The following is a 19187-nucleotide window of genomic DNA, read 5'->3' on the forward strand; positions in this document are numbered from 1 at the left end:
CTGATGGCTTCTATTTTCTCTAGAAGAATTAGAAATGAGGTAGCTTCTTGAGGAGAAAGATGAGCAGATTCGCAACTTGAGAAATGTAGGGAGATTTGAAATATTAATTGCAAAGAGCGAAAGGTCAGATTGACCTGGAATTCACTGTAGGAGTGCTGGTCAGTGCTTGGAGAATTGCCTATACAGTTGGTGTCCTTGCGAGAAAAACCTCTGTTCTGGACTCAAACCACAGCAGTGTATAGTTGGCCTCTGTAACAAGCTCACTGTGGCTAAATTCCAGATCTCAAGGGGCACATAGATTAAGCATGAAATCACTGTAGCTTTAAATAAGTAACCACAACTGGTTCTAGGAATAGGTCATAGAGATGGAATCACGCGTGAGATCTGTACCGCGTATGGGCAAGGAGACTAAGAAGAGGGACATTGGCCAGTAATTACAGATACCATGACAATGGGGTATTCTTCTTCAGGTACGATGCATAAAATTAGAGCAAACATCCTCATACCTGAATTATTTGTCTAAGTCATAGAATTCACAGACAAAGAGCCATAAAAATAAGTGATTATTAGAAATGGATCTTATTTTGCCAAATGCTGACTTCAAATCCGGAGTTAAAATTAGTGAGAAAGTGTGAATGAATCAATATGAATCCATTTTTACTCTTTGAAAGTAATTCAAACAAGTTGTCATAGAATTGACCAGTGGTATTATTTTTGCATGTGTAATCGTGTAATATGGCTTTTAATAACATTTAAACTAATCTTGTTTATTGCAAAAGACCTAGTTCCTTCGAGGATAATTATAGTTACTTTGCCAAAATAAAATGACACCCAGCTCAAACTATTAAACAGCAATAAAAGAGATGAAAGTTTATTATAACCCGTTGAAAATAAATAAGAGCAAACAAAAAATTTTAAGTAGCATTTTGGCATTGAAACTTTGTTATTATGTCTATATTTTGTTTTATTTTTAAAAGTATATGCACATTTTCTTGAGGAGTATCAAGAAAAACAAAGATAAAAAAAGTAACCAGAAGAATGGTAGGCAGATATACAAACACATTCTTCTTCGTTTTTTCTTGTGCAAGTTAAGAAATAGAGATATGGGAGAAAAGGAGGCTTTGGAGAGATTTAAAAATGAAAGATTTACCTCCAGGCTCAGAAGGGGAAGCAAAGACCAACTTGAAAGAGTCTTAATACCGCCTAAAGATTTGGGGTCAATTATAAAGAGAAGGATTATAATCAAAGTTTGTATATATAATTAGTGACTATACAGTTAATAACTACAGGTAAAGGACCTTGGGAATCTCTGAGTTCATTTTGTCAACCAGATTTGTTTGATTCCATAGTAATCATATATTATTATTTTTTAAGCTAAACAATAAAAACATATAAATGAGAATTTAATACTCTCAACTCTCCTTGTTATTTGAGCTACTACCTAACATTAATTGTGTCAATTTACAGACAGTTCTGTGTTTGTTCAATCATATGCAAACAGGTTTGTTTTTTTTCTGTGTGTTTGTGTGTTTGAAAGAATCATGAGATCTAGCTAAACAGATTACAGAAGTCTGCAGTTTGCGTTTATTGTTAAACAATATCATGGTCCAGTAAGTAGTATAGTGTCACTATACTCATGAATAGTTGTGGAATATTACATAATACGGATACGTACCGTCTACTACTAATGTACATTCAAGTTACTTTCATTTTTTGCCACCACAAAAATAACTTCATACATACCCTTTTCGTTTTTTTTTTTTTTTTTTTTTGCCTTCCAAATTTCTTATTTTTTTTTTATTGGTGTTCAATTTACTAACATACAGAATAACACCCAGTGCCCGTCACCCATTCACTCCCACCCCCCGCCCTCCTCCCCTTCTACCACCCCTAGTTCGTTTCCCAGAGTTAGCAGTCTTTACGTTCTGTCTCCCTTTCTGATATTTCCCACCCATTTCTTCTCCCTTCCCTTATTTTCCCTTTCACTATTATTTATATTCCCCAAATGAATGAGAACATATAATGTTTGTCCTTCTCCGACTGACTTACTTCACTCAGCATAATACCCTCCAGTTCCATCCACGTTGAAGCAAATGGTGGGTATTTGTCATTTCTAATAGCTGAGTAATATTCCATTGTATACATAAACCACATCTTCTTTATCCATTCATCTTTCGTTGGACACCGAGGCTCCTTCCACAGTTTGGCTATAGTGGCCATTGCTGCTAGAAACATCGGGGTGCAGGTGTCCCGGCGTTTCATTGCATTTGTATCTTTGGGGTAAATCCCCAACAGTGCAATTGCTGGGTCGTAGGGCAGGTATATTTTTAACTGTTTGAGGAACCTCCACACAGTTTTCCAGAGTGGCTGCACCAGTTCACATTCCCACCAACAGTGTAGGAGGGTTCCCTTTTCTCCGCATCCTCTCCAACATTTGTTGTTTCCTGTCTTGTTAATTTTCCCCATTCTCACTGGTGTGAGGTAGTATCTCATTGTAGTTTTGATTTGTATTTCCCTGATGGCAAGTGATGCAGAGCATTTTCTCATGTGCATGTTGGCCATGTCTATGTCATCCTCTGTGAGATTTCTGTTCATGTCTTTTGCCCATTTCATGATTGGATTGTTTGTTTCTTTGGTGTTGAGTTTAATAAGTTCTTTATAGATCTTGGAAACTAGCCCTTTATCTGATATGTCATTTGCAAATATCTTCTCCCATTCTGTAGGTTGTCTTTGAGTTTTGTTGACTGTATCCTTTGCTGTGCAAAAGCTTCTTATCTTGATGAAGTCCCAATAGTTCATTTTTGCTTTTGTTTCTTTTGCCTTCGTGGATGTATCTTGCAAGAAGTTACTATGGCCGAGTTCAAAAAGGGTGTTGCCTGTGTTCTTCTCTAGGATTTTGATGGAATCTTGTCTCACATTTAGATCTTTCATCCATTTTGAGTTTATCTTTGTGTCTGGTGAAAGAGAGTGGTCTAGTTTCATTCTTCTGCATGTGGATGTCCAATTTTCCCAGCACCATTTATTGAAGAGACTGTCTTTCTTCCAATGGATAGTCTTTCCTCCTTTATCGAATATTAGTTGCCCATAAAGTTCAGGGTCCACTTCTGGATTCTCTATTCTGTTCCACTGATCTATGTGTCTGTTTTTGTGCCAGTACCACACTGTCTTGATGACCACAGCTTTGTAGTACAACCTGAAATCTGGCATTCTGATGCCCCCAGATATGGTTTTCTTTTTTAAAATTCCCCTGGCTATTCGGGGTCTTTTCTGATTCCACACAAATCTTAAAATAATTTGTTCTAACTCTCTGAAGAAAGTCCATGGTATTTTGATAGGGATTGCATTAAACGTGTATATTGCCCTGGGTAACATTGACATTTTCACAATATTAATTCTGCCAATCCATGAGCATGGAATATTTTTCCATCTCTTTGTGTCTTCCTCAATTTCTTTCAGAAGTGTTCTATAGTTTTGAGGGTATAGATCCTTTACATCTTTGGTGAGGTTTATTCCTAGGTATCTTATGCTTTTGGGTGCAATTGTAAATGGGATTGACTCCTTAATTTCTCTTTCTTCAGTCTCATTGTTAGTGTATAGAAATGCCACTGACTTCTGGGCATTGATTTTGTATCCTGCCACGCTACCGAATTGCTGTATGAGTTCTAGCAATCTTGGGGTGGAGACTTTTGGGTTTTCTATGTAGAGTATCATGTCATCGGCGAAGAGGGAGAGTTTGACTTCTTCTTTGCCAATTTGAATGCCTTTAATGTCTTTTTGTTGTCTGATTGCTGAGGCTAGGACTTCCAGTACTATGTTGAATAGCAGTGGTGAGAGTGGACATCCCTGTCTTGTTCCTGATCTTAGGGGAAAGGCTCCCAGTGCTTCCCCATTGAGAATGATATTTGCTGTGGGCTTTTCATAGATGGCTTTTAAGATGTCGAGGAATGTTCCCTCTATCCCTACACTCTGAAGAGTTTTGATCAGGAATGGATGCTGTATTTTGTCAAATGCTTTCTCTGCATCCAATGAGAGGATCATATGGTTCTTGGTTTTTCTCTTGCTGATATGATGAATCACATTGATTGTTTTACGGGTGTTGAACCAGCCTTGTGTCCCAGGGATAAATCCTACTTGGTCATGGTGAATAATTTTCTTAATGTACTGTTGGATCCTATTGGCCAGTATCTTGTTGAGAATTTTTGCATCCATGTTCATCAGGGATATTGGTCTGTAATTCTCCTTTTTGGCGGGGTCTTTGTCTGGCTTTGGAATTAAGGTGATGCTGGCTTCATAGAACGAATTTGGAAGTACTCCATCTCTTTCTATCTTTCCAAACAGCTTTAGGAGAATAGGTATGATTTCTTCTTTAAACGTTTGATAAAATTCCCCTGGGAAGCCATCTGGCCCTGGACTCTTGTGTCTTGGGAGGTTTTTGATGACTGCTTCAATTTCCTCCCTGGTTATTGGCCTGTTCAGGTTTTCTATTTCTTCCTGTTCCAGTTTTGGTAGTTTGTGGCTTTCCAGGAATGCGTCCATTTCTTCTAGATTGCCTAATTTATTGACATATAGCTGTTCATAATATGTTTTTAAAATCGTTTGTATTTCCTTGGTGTTGGTAGTGATCTCTCCTTTCTCATTCATGATTTTATTAATTTGAGTCTTCTCTCTCTTCTTTTTAATAAGGCTGGCTAATGGTTTATCTATCTTATTAATTCTTTCAAAGAACCAACTCCTGGTTCTGTTGATCTGTTCCACAGTTCTTCTGGTCTCGATTTCGTTGAGTTCTGCTCGAATCTTTATTAACTCCCTTCTTCTCTTGGGTGTAGGATCTATTTGCTGTTTTTTCTCTAGCTCCTTTATGTGTAAGGTTAGCTTTTGTATTTGAGTTCTTTCCAGTTTTTGAATGGATGCTTGTATTGCGATGTATTTCCCCCTTAGGACTGCTTTTGCTGCATCCCAAAGATTTTGAACGGTTGTATCTTCATTCTCATTAGTTTCCATGAATCTTTTTAATTCTTCCTTCATTTCCTGGTTGACCCTTTTATCTTTTAGCAGGATGGTCCTTAACCTCCATGTGTTTGAGGTCCTTCCAAACTTCTTGTTGTGATTGAGTTCTAATTCCAAGGCATTATGGTCCGAGAATATGCAGGGGACAATCCCAATCTTTTGGTATCGGTTCAGACCCGATTTGTGACCCAATATGTGGTCTATTCTGGAGAAAGTTCCATGTGCGCTTGAGAAGAATGTGTATTCAGTTGAGTTTGGATGTAAAGTTCTGTAGATATCTGTGAAATCCATCTGGTCCAGTGTATCATTTAAAGCTCTCGTTTCTTTGGAGATGTTTTGCTTAGAAGACCTATCGAGTATAGAAAGAGCTAGATTGAAGTCACCAAGTATAAGTGTATTATTATCTAAGTATTTCTTCACTTTGGTTAATAATTGATTTATATATTTGGCAGCTCCCACATTCGGAGCATATATATTGAGGATTGTTAAGTCCTCTTGTTGAATAGATCCTTTAAGTATGATATAGTGTCCCTCTTCATCTCTCACTACAGTCTTCGGGGTAAATTTTAGTTTATCTGATATAAGGATGGCTACCCCTGCTTTCTTTTGAGGACCATTCGAATGGTAAATGGTTCTCCAACCTTTTATTTTCAGGCTGTAGGTGTCCTTCTGTCTAAAATGAGTCTCTTGTAGACAGCAAATAGATGGGTCCTGCTTTTTTATCCAGTCTGAAACCCTGCGCCTTTTGATGGGGTCATTAAGCCCGTTCACATTCAGAGTTACTATTGAGAGATATGAGTTTAGTGTCATCATGATATCTATTCAGTCTTTGTTTTTGTGGACTGTTCCACTGAACTTCTTCTTAAAGGGGAATTTTAAGAGGCCCCCTTAAAATTTCTTGCAGAGCTGGTTTGGAGGTCACATATTCTTTCAGTTGCTGCCTGTCTTGGAAGCTCTTTATCTCTCCTTCCATTTTGAATGAGAGCCTTGCTGGATAAAGTATTCTTGGTTGCATGTTCTTCTCATTTAGGACCCTGAATATATCCTGCCAGCCCTTTCTGGCCTGCCAGGTCTCTGTGGAGAGGTCTGCTGTTACCCTAATACTCCTCCCCATAAAAGTCAGGGATTTCTTGTCTCTTGCTGCTTTAAGGATCTTCTCTTTATCTTTGGAATTTGCAAGCTTCACAATTAAATGTCGAGGTGTTGAACGGTTTTTATTGATTTTAGGGGGGGATCTCTCTATTTCCTGGATCTGAATGCCTGTTTCCCTTCCCAGATTAGGAAAGTTTTCAGCTAGAATTTGTTCAAATACATATTCTGGCCCTCTGTCCCTTTCGGCGCCCTCGGGAACCCCAATTAAGCGTAGGTTTTTCTTCCTCAGGCTGTCGTTTATTTCCCTTAATCTATCTTCATGGTCTTTTAATTGTTTGTCTCTTTTTTCCTCAGTTTCCCTCTTTGCTATCAACTTGTCTTCTAGGTCACTCACTCGTTCTTCCACCTCGTTAACCCTCGTCGTTAGGACTTCTAGTTTGGATTGCATCTCATTCAATTGATTTTTAATTTCTGCCTGATTAGCTCTAAATTCTGCAGTCATGAAGTCTCTTGAGTCCTTTATACTTTTTTCTAGAGCCACCAGTAGCTGTATAATAGTGCTTCTGAATTGGCTTTCTGACATTGAATTGTAATCCAGATTTTGTAACTCTGTGGGAGAGAGGACTGTTTCTGATTCTTTCTTTTGAGGTGAGGTTTTCCTTCTAGTCATTTTGCTCAGTACAGAGTGGCCAAAAGCAAGTTGTATTGGGAAAAAGAGAAAAAGAGAGGAGAGAAAGAAGGAAAGAAAAGAGAAAGAGAAAAAAAAGGGAAGAAAAAGAAAAAAAACGAAAAAAAAAAAAAGAAGAAAAAGAGAAAGAAAAAGAAAGGAGAAAAAAAGGGGGTGGGGGAAGGAAACAAATCAAAAAGCAAAACAAAACAAAAACAAAAACAAAAACAAACAAACAAAAAAAGAACCACGGGGGAGTATCTTCTGATTCTGTGTTCTTTAAGTCCCTTGGCTTCTCCTGGAAGTTGTCAGTCTAGCTGGTGTTCTGGGGGAGGGGCCTGTTGTGCTGATTTTCAGGTGTTAGCAGTTGGGGGAGCTGCTGTGCCCCTGCCTGGTGCAGGGCTCAGTGGGGGGTGTTTACCCCGTGAGGCCGCAGGAGGAACAGCCCCAGTGGCGGGGCAGCTCTGGAGCCCTGGATTCAGCTCCGGCAGGAACTCCGTCTGCAGGGCCTGGAGGCTCCGGGGTGGGGCCGCTGATCTGCTCAGCTGGGGCAGGAGCGTCCTTGCTGTCCTGGGCCCTCCCGGCCTCTGCCTGTCCCGGGGGAGGCGGGATCCTGGGCTGTGTCCCGGCGCCCTGTGCTCCGGAGCCTGCGCTGGTGGATTCGCGCTCCCGGGCCGCGCAGCCCCCTCCGCGGAGCCGCCGCCCGAGCCCCTCCGAGCTGCTCCTGGAACCGCGCAGCCCCCTCCGCACGGAGCCTCTTCCTCTGCCCGAGCCCCACCGAGCTGCTCCCGGGGCCGCGCAGCCCCCTCCGCGGAGCCGCCGCCCGAGCCCCTCCGAGCTGCTCCTGGAACCGCGCAGGCCCCTCCGCACGGAGCCTCTTCCTCTGCCCGAGCCCCTCCGAGCTGCTCCCGGGCCGCGCAGCCCCCTCCGCGGAGCCGCCGCCCGAGCCCCTCCGAGCTGCTCCTGGAACCGCGCAGCCCCCTCCGCACGGAGCCTCTTCCTCTGCCCGAGCCCCTCCGAGCTGCTCCCGGGGCCGCGCAGCCCCCTCCGCGGAGCCGCCGCCCGAGCCCCTTCAGCTGCTCCGGGTCCCGCCGGGTCCCGCCGTGCGCGCTGCAGCCCTTAGGGAGCTCGGCGCACTCTCCTGGGTGCGCAGTTGCTGTTACTGTCCCCGGGAGCCCGAGGGCATCCCCGCCCTCCTGGGTCCTGCTCCACCTCCCCGCGAGCCCCTTTCCGCCCGGGAAGGTCGGTGCAGCTCCTGCTCCTCCGGGACGGGGCTCTCCTGTCCTGGGGACACTCGCCCCGGCCTCAGCCCGGCTCCTGGTGGGCCCCTCCCCCTAGGAGGCCTTTTGTTTCTTTCTTTCTTTTTCCCCGTCTTCCTACCTTGATAGAAGCCCGAACTCTTCTCACTGTTGCATTCCAGCTGGTCTCTCTTTAAATCTCAGGCCGAATTCATAGATTTTCAGGATAATTGGAAGGTTTTCTAGGTAGTTTGGTGGAGACAGGTGATTTGGAGACCCTACTCTTCCGCCATCTTGCCCCTCCCCCCCATACATACCCTTTTCTACATCCCCTTGCATACAGTGGTTTTGTTTTCGGATGTGGATGCAGCATTCCTGCATTCTGAGAAATTTGTAGCAATCCATACTCCCCTTCACCGTTGTTCGTACTGGCTGTTTCCAATGTTTTTGTCAATTTAATGAGTGAAAAATAGTATCTCATTCTTTTGTGTGTGTGTATGTGTGGGTCTGATCTTATTTGTCTCTCTTAGAAAATCTCATTTTGACTGGACTAGACTTAGAGATAGAAGCTCTCAGAAAGGACAGCCTCCGTCTCTTGACAATATGTTCCTGGTGTTTTTCTTTGGCTTCCTTCATTCTCTTGGCCAAAAGTTCAGCATATTTTGCAGCCTCTTCCTTATTTTTCTCAGTGCAATGTTTCTTCAAAGCAATACACCCGACGTTTGTGCTGGAGGACACGTGTTGTAACAAGACGCTGAATCCTGGGTGCTTTGGGTTGTAGGATTCTTACCTCTGTTTAGGGGCTTTCTAACAACATAACTGGTGGACATCTTCTTCTTTTGACAGATTAAAAAATTTGCGGATTCTGCTGATTCCTTTGGGCCCCAGGCGATGAGGCACAGAGATATCAGTGGGTCCAGGAATATCTTTCTCCCCTTTTTTATCCACAATAACCAAATTGAGAACACGGTGATTGGCATCCACAATGCAACCCCCAACAGATTTGTGCTTCCTCTCTCCAGTCTTCCTTGGTTGATAGCAGGAATGCCCCTTACTTAGCAGCAGGTGGGCACAGCCATGGGTCAAGACAACCGGCTTCATGGGGAAGCCTTGTTTGTAATTGCCACCACTGGTTCGGACCACGTAACCCTTCCGTTCCTCGCCCAGAGCATCAGCAGCAGCTTCTGTGGCCAAACGTTTCTCATAAAAGTTATGAAGTTTGAGCTCATCATCCATTTCAATGGGTTTCTGGTAGCCAGTGGCTGGGAAAGAGATGTTCAGCTTCATCCTGAAGCAGGCTACCGCCTCAGAGGTGCCATGAAAAAGAGCAATATCTCATTCTTGAAGGATATAGTGAGCAATGGAAATATTGGCTTTAAGTTACAATAGGCCTTTAGGTTTCTTAGGCTATCATTTTGTTAATTTTCACCTTACTAAATAAGATCACAGTGCATCTAATAGAAATTACATATATATCATGATACATAATACATATATATGTATACTATATAGCTATATATATCACTATATCTATATCTATCTATATCTATATCTAGCGATATAGTAATTGCTTTTATTTTACTAAAATAAAATCTATTTTATGGAGAAGAAATCAAAGCCCCACAGAGTCATCAATTTCAAAAAAAATTCATACAGGTAATAAATGGCTGAGATGAAAGTTCAGTCTCTTTCTATTTTAATCCAAAAGTCAAGCTTTTTTTCTAATCACAAATCATATCAGAATCCTAATGTGATCAGTATTACATCTGAGCATCAGATAAACCATACCCTCATCCTCCCCAAAATAAACATTTGCAAAACTTAATTTTTTTTGCAAATGATTGAAGATATTTCTACCAGAAGCCATTCTGTTCACCATCCACAGATCCCGGGGATCCCAGGTTAAGAATCACCTATAAAAGTGTGGAGCTGCTATGGGGCATTCTTCTCAATAACTGCAGCTTGACATTGGATTGACTCTTTGTTAGTTAACTCCTAACAATTAATATGCCTGGCATATAGTTAGCCCAACTGATCACTGAAGAAACAAAGTAAATGCCCTTAAAGTCATTCAGTGATTCTTGCCTCCCATTCTAACCTGTTCAGAAACAAGGGTGAAAGTGGGTCTCCTTGTTTTTAAGGGGCTAATCCAATGTAGACATATATTTTCTTGTGGTGGCCACCTGCCAGAATTGGAGTTAAATTCTTTTGTAAAATTACAAAGTTTGAGAAATCTAACTTCTTAATAAGCAAGACTTGGGGATATTGGTGTCAAACAAAATTATAGGCAGGATATACTGCTACATGTGGCATAGAGCAAGGAGAACTGGACCAGATTTTGGAATGCCTGAATTCTTTGCAAAAAGTTAATACATAAGATCAACTATCAAACTTTGTGTATTCCTCTGGGATTTGCGTTTTTCAATCAACATTTTGTTTTTGAGGATTTTCCAGACTGTAGTTCTAGTTTATCCAGTTTCTATGCTGAAGAGTACCACATTGCATGAATATATTACAATGTATTTATTATCCATTTGATCCTGTTGAAGAACATTTGAGTTATTTCCTTTTTTCTCTATTATAAATAATGTTGCTGTGAACATTTTAGATTATGACTCTTAGTGTTGAAGCGCAAGGTTTTCTTATTATATACCTAAAGGTAAACTTGGCGAGTCATAAAATATGTACACATTCAATTTACATGATAATGCCAAATTGTTCAAAATGGTGTGCCAATTTATACTTCCACCAAGAGTAAGTGAGAGTTGTGCCTGTTATGCTCCATCTTGGTCTTGCCAGGCTTTTTAGTGTTTGCCTGTGTTTTAGTCAAAAATAGGAATCCTGCATTCTCTCATGAGCTCTGTTAAATACTAGGTGTAGGACAATTGTCACAAAACTATAAGGCACCTGCCAATCTTAAATTCTACTGCTCTCAGACTAATGAGATAGATAACGTTAGAAAACAAATCAGATTTTTACCAACTTAGCATGTGCCATACTGAAGACATTTAATTTAACTTGGTTCAGGAAGTTCACTGGGTTTTGAGTTATTAAGTTCTTTATATATTTTGGCTACTAAGCCTTTATCAGATATGTCATTTGCAAATATCTTCTCCCATTCAGTGGGTTGTTTTAGTTTTGTTGATTGTTTCCTTTACTATGCAGAAGCTGTTTATCTTAGTGAAATCCCGATAGTTCATTACTTTTGTTTCTGTAGCCTCTGGAGAAATGTCTAATAAGAAGTTGCTATGACTGATGTCAAAGAGGTCACTGCCTGTGTTCTCCTCTAGGATTTTGATAGTTTCCTGTCTCACATTTAGGCTTCTCATCCATTTTGATTATACGCTTGTGTATGGTAGAAGAAAGTGATCTAGTTTCACTCCTCTGCATGTTGCTATTCAGTTTTCCCAACACCATTTGTTGAAGAGACTGTCTTTTTCCATGGATATTCTTTCCTGCTTTGTTGAAAATCAGTTGGCCATATAGTTGTGGGTCCATTTCTGGGTGTTCTATTCTGTTCCATTGATCTATTTGTCTGTTTTTGTGCCAGGACTATACTGTCTTGATGAAACTCAACACCCAGAACAATTAATCTGTTAATAAATGGGCAGAAGGCATGAATAGACATTTCTCTTTTTTTAAGGATTTATTTATTTACAAAAGAGAGAGAGAGAGAATGAGCGGCGTGAGGGACAGAGGGAGAAGCAGACTCCCTGCTGAGCAGGGAGCCCAATGTGGGACTTGATCCCAGGACTCTAGGATCATGACCTGAGCCAAAGGCAGATGCTTAACCAACTGAGCCACTCAGATGCCCCTGAATAGACATTTTTTCTAAAGAAGATATACAGATGGCTAACAAACACATGAAAAGATGATCAACATCACTCATCATCGGGGAAATACAAATCAAAACTATGATAAGATACAACCTCACACCCATTAGAATGGCTAAAATGAACAACAGAGGAAACAATAGGTGTTGGCAAGGATGTAAAGAAAGGGTAACCCTCTTACACTGATGGTGGGAATGCAAACTGGTGCAGCCACTCTGGAAAACAGGATGGAGTTTCCTTAAAAAATGAAAAATAGAACTACCCTATGACCCAATAATTGCACTACTAGTTGTATACCTAAAGGATACAAAAATGGTGGTTCAAAGGGGCACACACACCAAGTGTATTATGCTAAGCAAAATAAGCCAATCAGAGAAAGACAAATACCATATGATCTCACTCATGTGGAATTTAAGAAACAAAACAGATGAACTAAGGAGAAGGGAAGAGAAATAGAAAGGGGGAGGCAAACCATAAAAGATCCTTAACTATAGAGAACAACCTGAAAGTTGCTGGAGGGAGGTGGGTGGGGGATGGGCTAAATGGGTGTTGGGTATTAAGGAGGGCACTTGTGATGAGCACCGCGTGTTACATGTAAGTGATGAATCACTAAATTCTACTCTTGAAACCAATAATCATGCTACATGTTAATTAACTAGAATTTAAATAAAAACTTAAAACAGGGTGGGGGGAGAATGTTCACTGAGTTGATGAGCCAGAAGGTAAATCAAGCAGTTGAGTGTCAGTTTCTGAGTAAGTAACAACCTGTATAGCTGTTTTTATACAAGTCAATTGAACAGGAATGGAATTGCACATTGCCTAGAGCAGTAGGGTGATTACAATTGAGTTTTTCATGATAAACAGATGTTAAAAGTCATTTGAAATAGCACAGTCCACTACAGCATCTTACTATTTAGTGTATTTTCTATTAGAGGGATATGAATTTGGTGAACCCAAGGGCAGTTGGATGGAGCTTGAAGAATTATGAGCTTCACTTTATCAAGTGTTAGTTTAAAGAAGCTTGTGAATTTTTAAAAATCAATTTTCTCTTCAGACAATTATTATTTCCAAGAGGACTTGATTTAACAATTTGTTTTTTTTTTTTATGTAAAACTGAGCTATTCAGACACACAAAAATACCTACCATGAGAGCAACATTTAGCCTAATTTTTAGACTTGCAGAAGAATTAATAAGCCCATTCCTATCTCTTACCAGCACCAAATAGAATTTGGATTGAAAGGTATCCACATGAGTAGTAACTATATGCATGGACATCGAGAACTTGGTGTAAAAGTTGCCTAAAAGAAGTCTGCTACTCTTTTCAGTTCTGTTTAGAGACAGACCAGAGTTGACACATTTCTCTCTATAGGGCCAGGTAGTAAGTATTTTAGTCTTTGTTGGCTGTACAGTCTGTTGCATTTACTGAAGTCTGATGTTACAACATGACAACAGCCATAAACCACACATAAACAAATGGTCGAGGCTGTGTTCCAATGAAAGTTGACTCAAAAAATAAGCGGTTGACTAGACTTAGCTTGCAGGTTGTGATTTGCCCATCCAATTTAGCCTAATAAGTAAATTATATCAAGTTGTAAGCATAATGTACAAAACATCTGTTCTCATACTCTCTCCTCTTGCCTGTGAAGACTCTAGTATCCTAATATGAAACGATCCCTGCCATCTCTCCTTATTACCATTTTTTTTCAAAGGATAATTGCACCGGGCTTTGTGTTGAGCTGTTGGTACTGCATTTAAAAAGGTTAATGTATTCTTTCTAAGGACATGGTGCATTTCATGGGACTGTTTATAGGCAAGTTTTGACTGATTGAATCTGTTTCTTTATTGTTCTTCTGTCAGGTGGGCGAAAGGGCTGCTCAGCAAGGATAGTTAAAGCTACAGATTTGGCAGGTGTTTAAGCTTTCTAACCAAGGGCCCAGGGGGAGTGGCTGAGCCGTTCCCTTTGCACCTGTGGCCTGCTGGCAGTCAACATTCCTCCCACTACCTGCCATGTGCCAGCTCCAGGTGGCAAAGTGCACATGTTGTGACATATCACAAGATACTCTTCTCTTGCCTTTTACAAAGCAATTGAGCACAGCATGGACCATGGGTGTGAATCTAAACCAGGAAGCTCTTCTTATACCTAATAATCATGAGGAATGGTCTTGGACTTCCGTGAGTATCCTATACCAGCCAGTGGCTGTATTCAGATGCACCACGCTATGTGTGCCTGGGACAGAGTCTAGAAGGAAGGTAATGCTCCTTTTACAAATGCAGTTCTTAGGGCACCCGGGTAGCTCAGTGGTTGAGCGTCTGCCTTCAGCCCAGGGCATGACGCCGGGGTCCCAGGATGGATCCTGCTTCTCCCTCTGTCTTTCTCTCTCTCTCTGTCTTTCATGAATAAATAAAATCTTTTTTTAAAAAATGCAGTTCTCATCATGCCACTGCATGATTTAAAATCCTTTTTTGGTTTCACAGTGCTCTTAGGAGAAAGCAAAAATCATTATCATGACTTCCTCTCAAGACTATGCCTGCTCTAGCCCCAGCTCACTTTTGCAACCTCATCTAACTTCACTCTCTCCCATGCCCTCGTGTTTCAGTCACACTTGCATTGTTTAGATCTTTTTTTTTTTAGATTTTATTTATTTATTCATGAGAGACACAGAGAGAGAGAGAGAGAGGCAGAGATACAGTCAGAGGGAGAAGCAGGCTCCATGCAGGGAACCCGACGTGGGACTCGATCCCAGGACTCCAGGATCATGCCCTGGGCTGAAGGCAGATGCTCAACCGCTGAGCCACCCAGGGATCCCCCATTGTTTAGTTCTTTGAACTAACTCTCCAAACTGGCTCCCACCTAGGAACCCTTACTCCTTTACACATGCTATTATACTATTGATTTTCTGTTTATATGGAGAAGAAAACATAATATACTATAGTCTCTTCTACGACAAATCACATTTTGTAGAGTCTCAACTTGTTTTACCAATTACTGCAAATCTTATATGTTTCTTATTTAATTTAGTAATTATTGTTTTGGGCAGTAATCTAGAGGTGTAAAGAAGAAATTCAGTGATTTCAATCAATAAGATACATATATTTAGTCTTATGAAATACTAGTTAAAGAGTCCTTGAAGCAAGTGTTGTCAATGGCAATGACTTCCAAGATTTGGCAAATCCAGAAATTTCCCAGATAAATTTGACTGAAAAAAAAAAAAAAAAAGAGACAACTTTCATGTAAAATATCTAGAAAATTGAGTCAAATGTAGGTTTATGTTGGTTATGATTTCTCTTTTAGATGGCTTAATTTGCTTATCCAGTCAGCAAATATGTTACTCAAGCTCCCCAGTTCATCAATGTGGGATTCAAACTGCCTTTTAGCAGTTCTTTAAGTTCTCTGTAGGCTTTTATGAAAGTACAGAGATTTCAGCCAACTTAGTTCCCTGGACATTTTACTTTTACTCACAGATATTTCTAATGTGACTTTGAAATAATGATGTCTTCCTGTCACCACCACCTGCACAGATGGTTGCTGTAAAGTGCCCAGGGAAACAGTGAGGAACGAAGTGAGCTCTTCTCAGTCACTTACACAGAGGATAAGAGGCTCACCTTCATCAGGAGGGACTCCCTGGTTGATATTATTTGTCCATTGTCATGGTAGACAGCAATTTATTCAATTAAAAAAGTAAGACATAAATAAATAGCCTTCTTTATTAGTTTTTGGATCCTAAAATTAATGTGGTAATAAAATAATTAATTTTTTAAAATTCAAAACTGACATTGCCTTTTAAAAAATATAGCAATTTTCAAAGTTATCAAGATTACAAGAGCAGAAGGGAGATATCAAGGTATGATGGGGAAATAGTAATGCTCCATTTATTGTTGCATTCAATAGCTATTTTTTTAAGCATCCAAATGTCACTGTTACCAATGGGGAATTTTTAGTCCTAAGAACTTGAGAGAATTTCTTACATCACATTATTTTAGTTTACAACCCTCCTAGCGTTATGACTATAATATGGGACAGAGTGAAAAGATCTGTGGCCATGTTTGTTGTCAGAAGGCCTATTTTGAACTGACGACTTTTGTATCTTTTGCTGTCCTCCAAAAGCACAATGAACTTCTTCAACCTCGTTTTTCCTATCAGTAGAATTTGGACACACATGCCAATCTCAGAGTGATTTGTGGATTAAAGGAGCTAATGCACAAAAATATTCTTTGGAAATTATAAAGTACAACAAATTATCACCTCAAAAGAAGCAGAAATGCTAGCCTTCCCCTCCCCACCCCAAGAGTTTATCAGACTTGAAAAGGTCAAAATACTAATCTAAGGAAGTTTGGTTGATAACATAAGAGAGATAACCCAAGCTTTCCTAACATCTGTAAAACCTTCCAGGATCATGGGATGACTCTAAACTAATCAACACTTGATATCCACACTGTTTGAGCTACCACTGAACATCATTACAGTTTTGAATCACAAATTTTATTATTCTACAAATCTATTGAAATAAAGAAGAGAACCAAGAAAAATTATATTGCTGTATGGCCTCTAACCTGTTTGCCCAATATGTTGAGTTTGTGTATACAGCACATCAAATGTTAGGTAGTGCTATTTATTTACCTTCCTCTTCGTATTTAGAAGACTAGTTCTACACAAATCAATTAAGATCTGATGCTTACTATTGTTTTATAATTTACTTATTCACATTTGACTCAATACATAGTGTTTTTCTTTTAAAAACCCAGCAGTTAAGTTAAAGAAAAGACGTGTTCTTTGGCAATATATTTTGAAGAGTGAAGAAAGATACAGGAAAAATATAAAAGAAAGTCAATGTTTATGTTATGAAGCTCCCAATGGTAGATGAGAAAAGCCATACAACTTCCCAACACTGTTGGGAATCTCTTTGGAATAGTTGAAATTTTACAACATTTTTATAAATGGATGTAATTAATTGTTTAAACAAATATTTAGAGAGTGCCAGATATGTTTCCAGAACTGTACTAGACACTGAGGATACAGTAGAGAAAAAAAGAGACAAAAATCATGATCTTTAAGAGATTTGTTTGTAGTGGAGACGGTAATGAACAAAATAAATAAGACATTAAGTATGTTAACAAGTGGTAAACATTATGAAAAAAATTAAAGTCAGGAGTATAGGGAGTGCTGGCCTGCAAGAACAGTTTACATCATAAATAGGTCAGGGTAATTCCTGCTGAGAAAATATTAAGAGGAAATGAGAGAATGTTCCCAGCAGAGGAAACAGTAATACAAATGACCTGTGGCAGGAGGATTTCTTGCTTGCTCAAGAAATAGAGAAGTCAGGAAGCCTGGGCAGTAAGCACAGCAGAAAATACTAAGAGATGGAGAGAAGTAATGAGGACCAAGAGCAAGGCGGACCATATGGGCCATTCTAACAGCTTTGGCTTTTCCACTGAGTGGGATGGAGATGTGGCAAGTGTTGAACTGCGAGTGACATGACTTCACATATTTTTACAGGATCTCCCTGGTAGCTGTGTTGCATATTGGTTGAAAAGGAGTCACATGTGGAAGCAGAAAGACGAGTTGGGGGTTATTACAATAATCCCAGTGAGAGATAATGGTGACTTGTAGAGTGATGAAAAAGGGATATGTTTTGGAGCTATTTTCAAGGGAAGAAGCAGCAGAATTTTTAAAACAAATTGGAAATGGAATATAAGGAAAAGAAGAGTCAGGAAAGACTCCAAAGTTCTGGGCTTAAGCAACTATAGTTTCCATTAAGTGAGATGGGAGGTATTATTATTTTACAGATAGCATGATTGCATGTGCAAAAAATCCCAAAGAATCTATAGATAAATTATTAGAATTAATACATAAGTTTAACATACTGTCAGGTGCAAGTCAATATGCAAAAACTTATTTAATTTCTGTATACTAAAAATAAAGTAAAAATTTAGAACTACCATAATAATTGCATTAACAGCTGGGACTAGATCCAGGGTGATGTAAGCAAGCTGGTCAAGATGTCTCCCATGCTTATCCTCCTCAACAAAAGTAATTTGTCATCCGTCCACAGAAAAAAAAGTGCTTTTGTGGGAGCAGTGGGATCCAGGTAGGAGAGACTGTGAAACCATGGTGCAGTTTAACACCGAAGAGAGCTGTTTTAAGAAGGCAGGCTTGCACCTCTGCAGCTGACTCACCAACAGTGATCCCAGCTGCAGACCTGGAAACAGCTCTGTGTCCTGGGGATTCAGCTACCATCCTGCTTGGTCCTGTCAGCAGCACTATATGTCTGGGAACCTGGGAAGAGTCATGCACACCCATGCATCATATAACAGGCATCAGTTCCATCAGTGGGCCCTAACATGGCCAGTGAACCTCTTCCAGCCCCTCTGAACCCTCTGTGATTTTATGACTACATTCCCACCAGAATGTCTAGACATTAAACAAGGTTTATCTTACCAAGTGTTGGCAACAGGTGGAGCAGTAAGAATTCTGGTTTATTGCCCATGGGAATGTAATCTGGTACACCTGCTTAGGAAGACTTTTTTCATCATTTGACATCAAGTATCATCATTTATGAATGTTAAATATGTTCATAGTCTGTGAACCAACACTTTCGGAATGTCTTCTACAGAAATGCTTTCACATTTGTGTCAAAAATATGTACGAGAATATCCACAGCAAAATTACTTGTGCAAATACCCTCAAGCTATAAACAAGCCAAATGCCCATCAATAGTAAGATGATTAAAATTTTTTCATTTATAAAGTTGACTAGTTTTCAGCAATGAAAATAAATGAAGTATACACATATATATGTATGTTTTTCGTAGGTTATACTGCTGAGCAGTAGAAGCCAGGCACACAGTCATCTATACTGCATGATTCAGTTTATTTATTTATTTATTTATTTATTTATTTATTTTTATGATTCAGTTTATATAAAGTTCACAGAGAGGCCAAATCAATCTAAGGGGTTAGACACCCGTCCCTATTACCTCTGAAGAAGGAGGGCAAATTACTGACTCAGAGGCGTCAGACAGAGGTGCTGATAATGTCCTATATCAGATATACCCACTTTGTTCACTTTTTAATATGATGCTTCTTCAGGTTGCACACTTATAATATGTTCTCTTTTTAATATTCAAATAACATTTAACATTCAAATAAAGAGAATTTTACATTCAAATAAAGAGAAACCAGTATCTGAATCCTAGGTTCTCATATTTTCTATAATGGATGTCTAATTGTGTGCTAAGTAGACAGAAGGAATTGATTGACCTTGGATCCTCAGTGAAATGATGGCACATTCCCTGACATTTGTGTTTGAAGGTTAAATTTGAATTGAGATCTGCACCGTAAGTTCAAAACAC

General features: G+C 39.8%; 1 protein-coding gene across 1 annotated transcript; it reads right to left on the bottom strand.

Annotated features, from left to right (window-relative positions):
• Positions 1 to 354: 354 nt before the first annotated feature.
• On the bottom strand, positions 355 to 9651 carry LOC140612143 (small ribosomal subunit protein eS6-like). Its single transcript, XM_072789266.1, has 2 exons — positions 8322 to 9651; positions 355 to 1744 (listed from the first exon to the last, which is right to left on the bottom strand). The coding sequence occupies exon 1, from the start codon at positions 9289 to 9291 to the stop codon at positions 8812 to 8814; it is 480 nt and encodes a 159-aa protein (XP_072645367.1). The 5' UTR covers positions 9292 to 9651; the 3' UTR covers positions 355 to 1744; positions 8322 to 8811.
• Between the last annotated feature and the right edge of the window lie 9536 nt (positions 9652 to 19187).

The sequence above is a fragment of the Canis lupus genome, chromosome 20, assembly GCF_048164855.1.
Source record: "Canis lupus baileyi chromosome 20, mCanLup2.hap1, whole genome shotgun sequence".
Lineage (NCBI taxonomy): Eukaryota > Metazoa > Chordata > Mammalia > Carnivora > Canidae > Canis > Canis lupus.

Bases quoted from the DNA above. Each gene is read 5' to 3' on its own strand.
- LOC140612143 (XM_072789266.1), bottom strand. From the start codon at position 9,291: ATGAAGCTGAACATCTCTTTCCCAGCCACTGGCTACCAGAAACCCATT.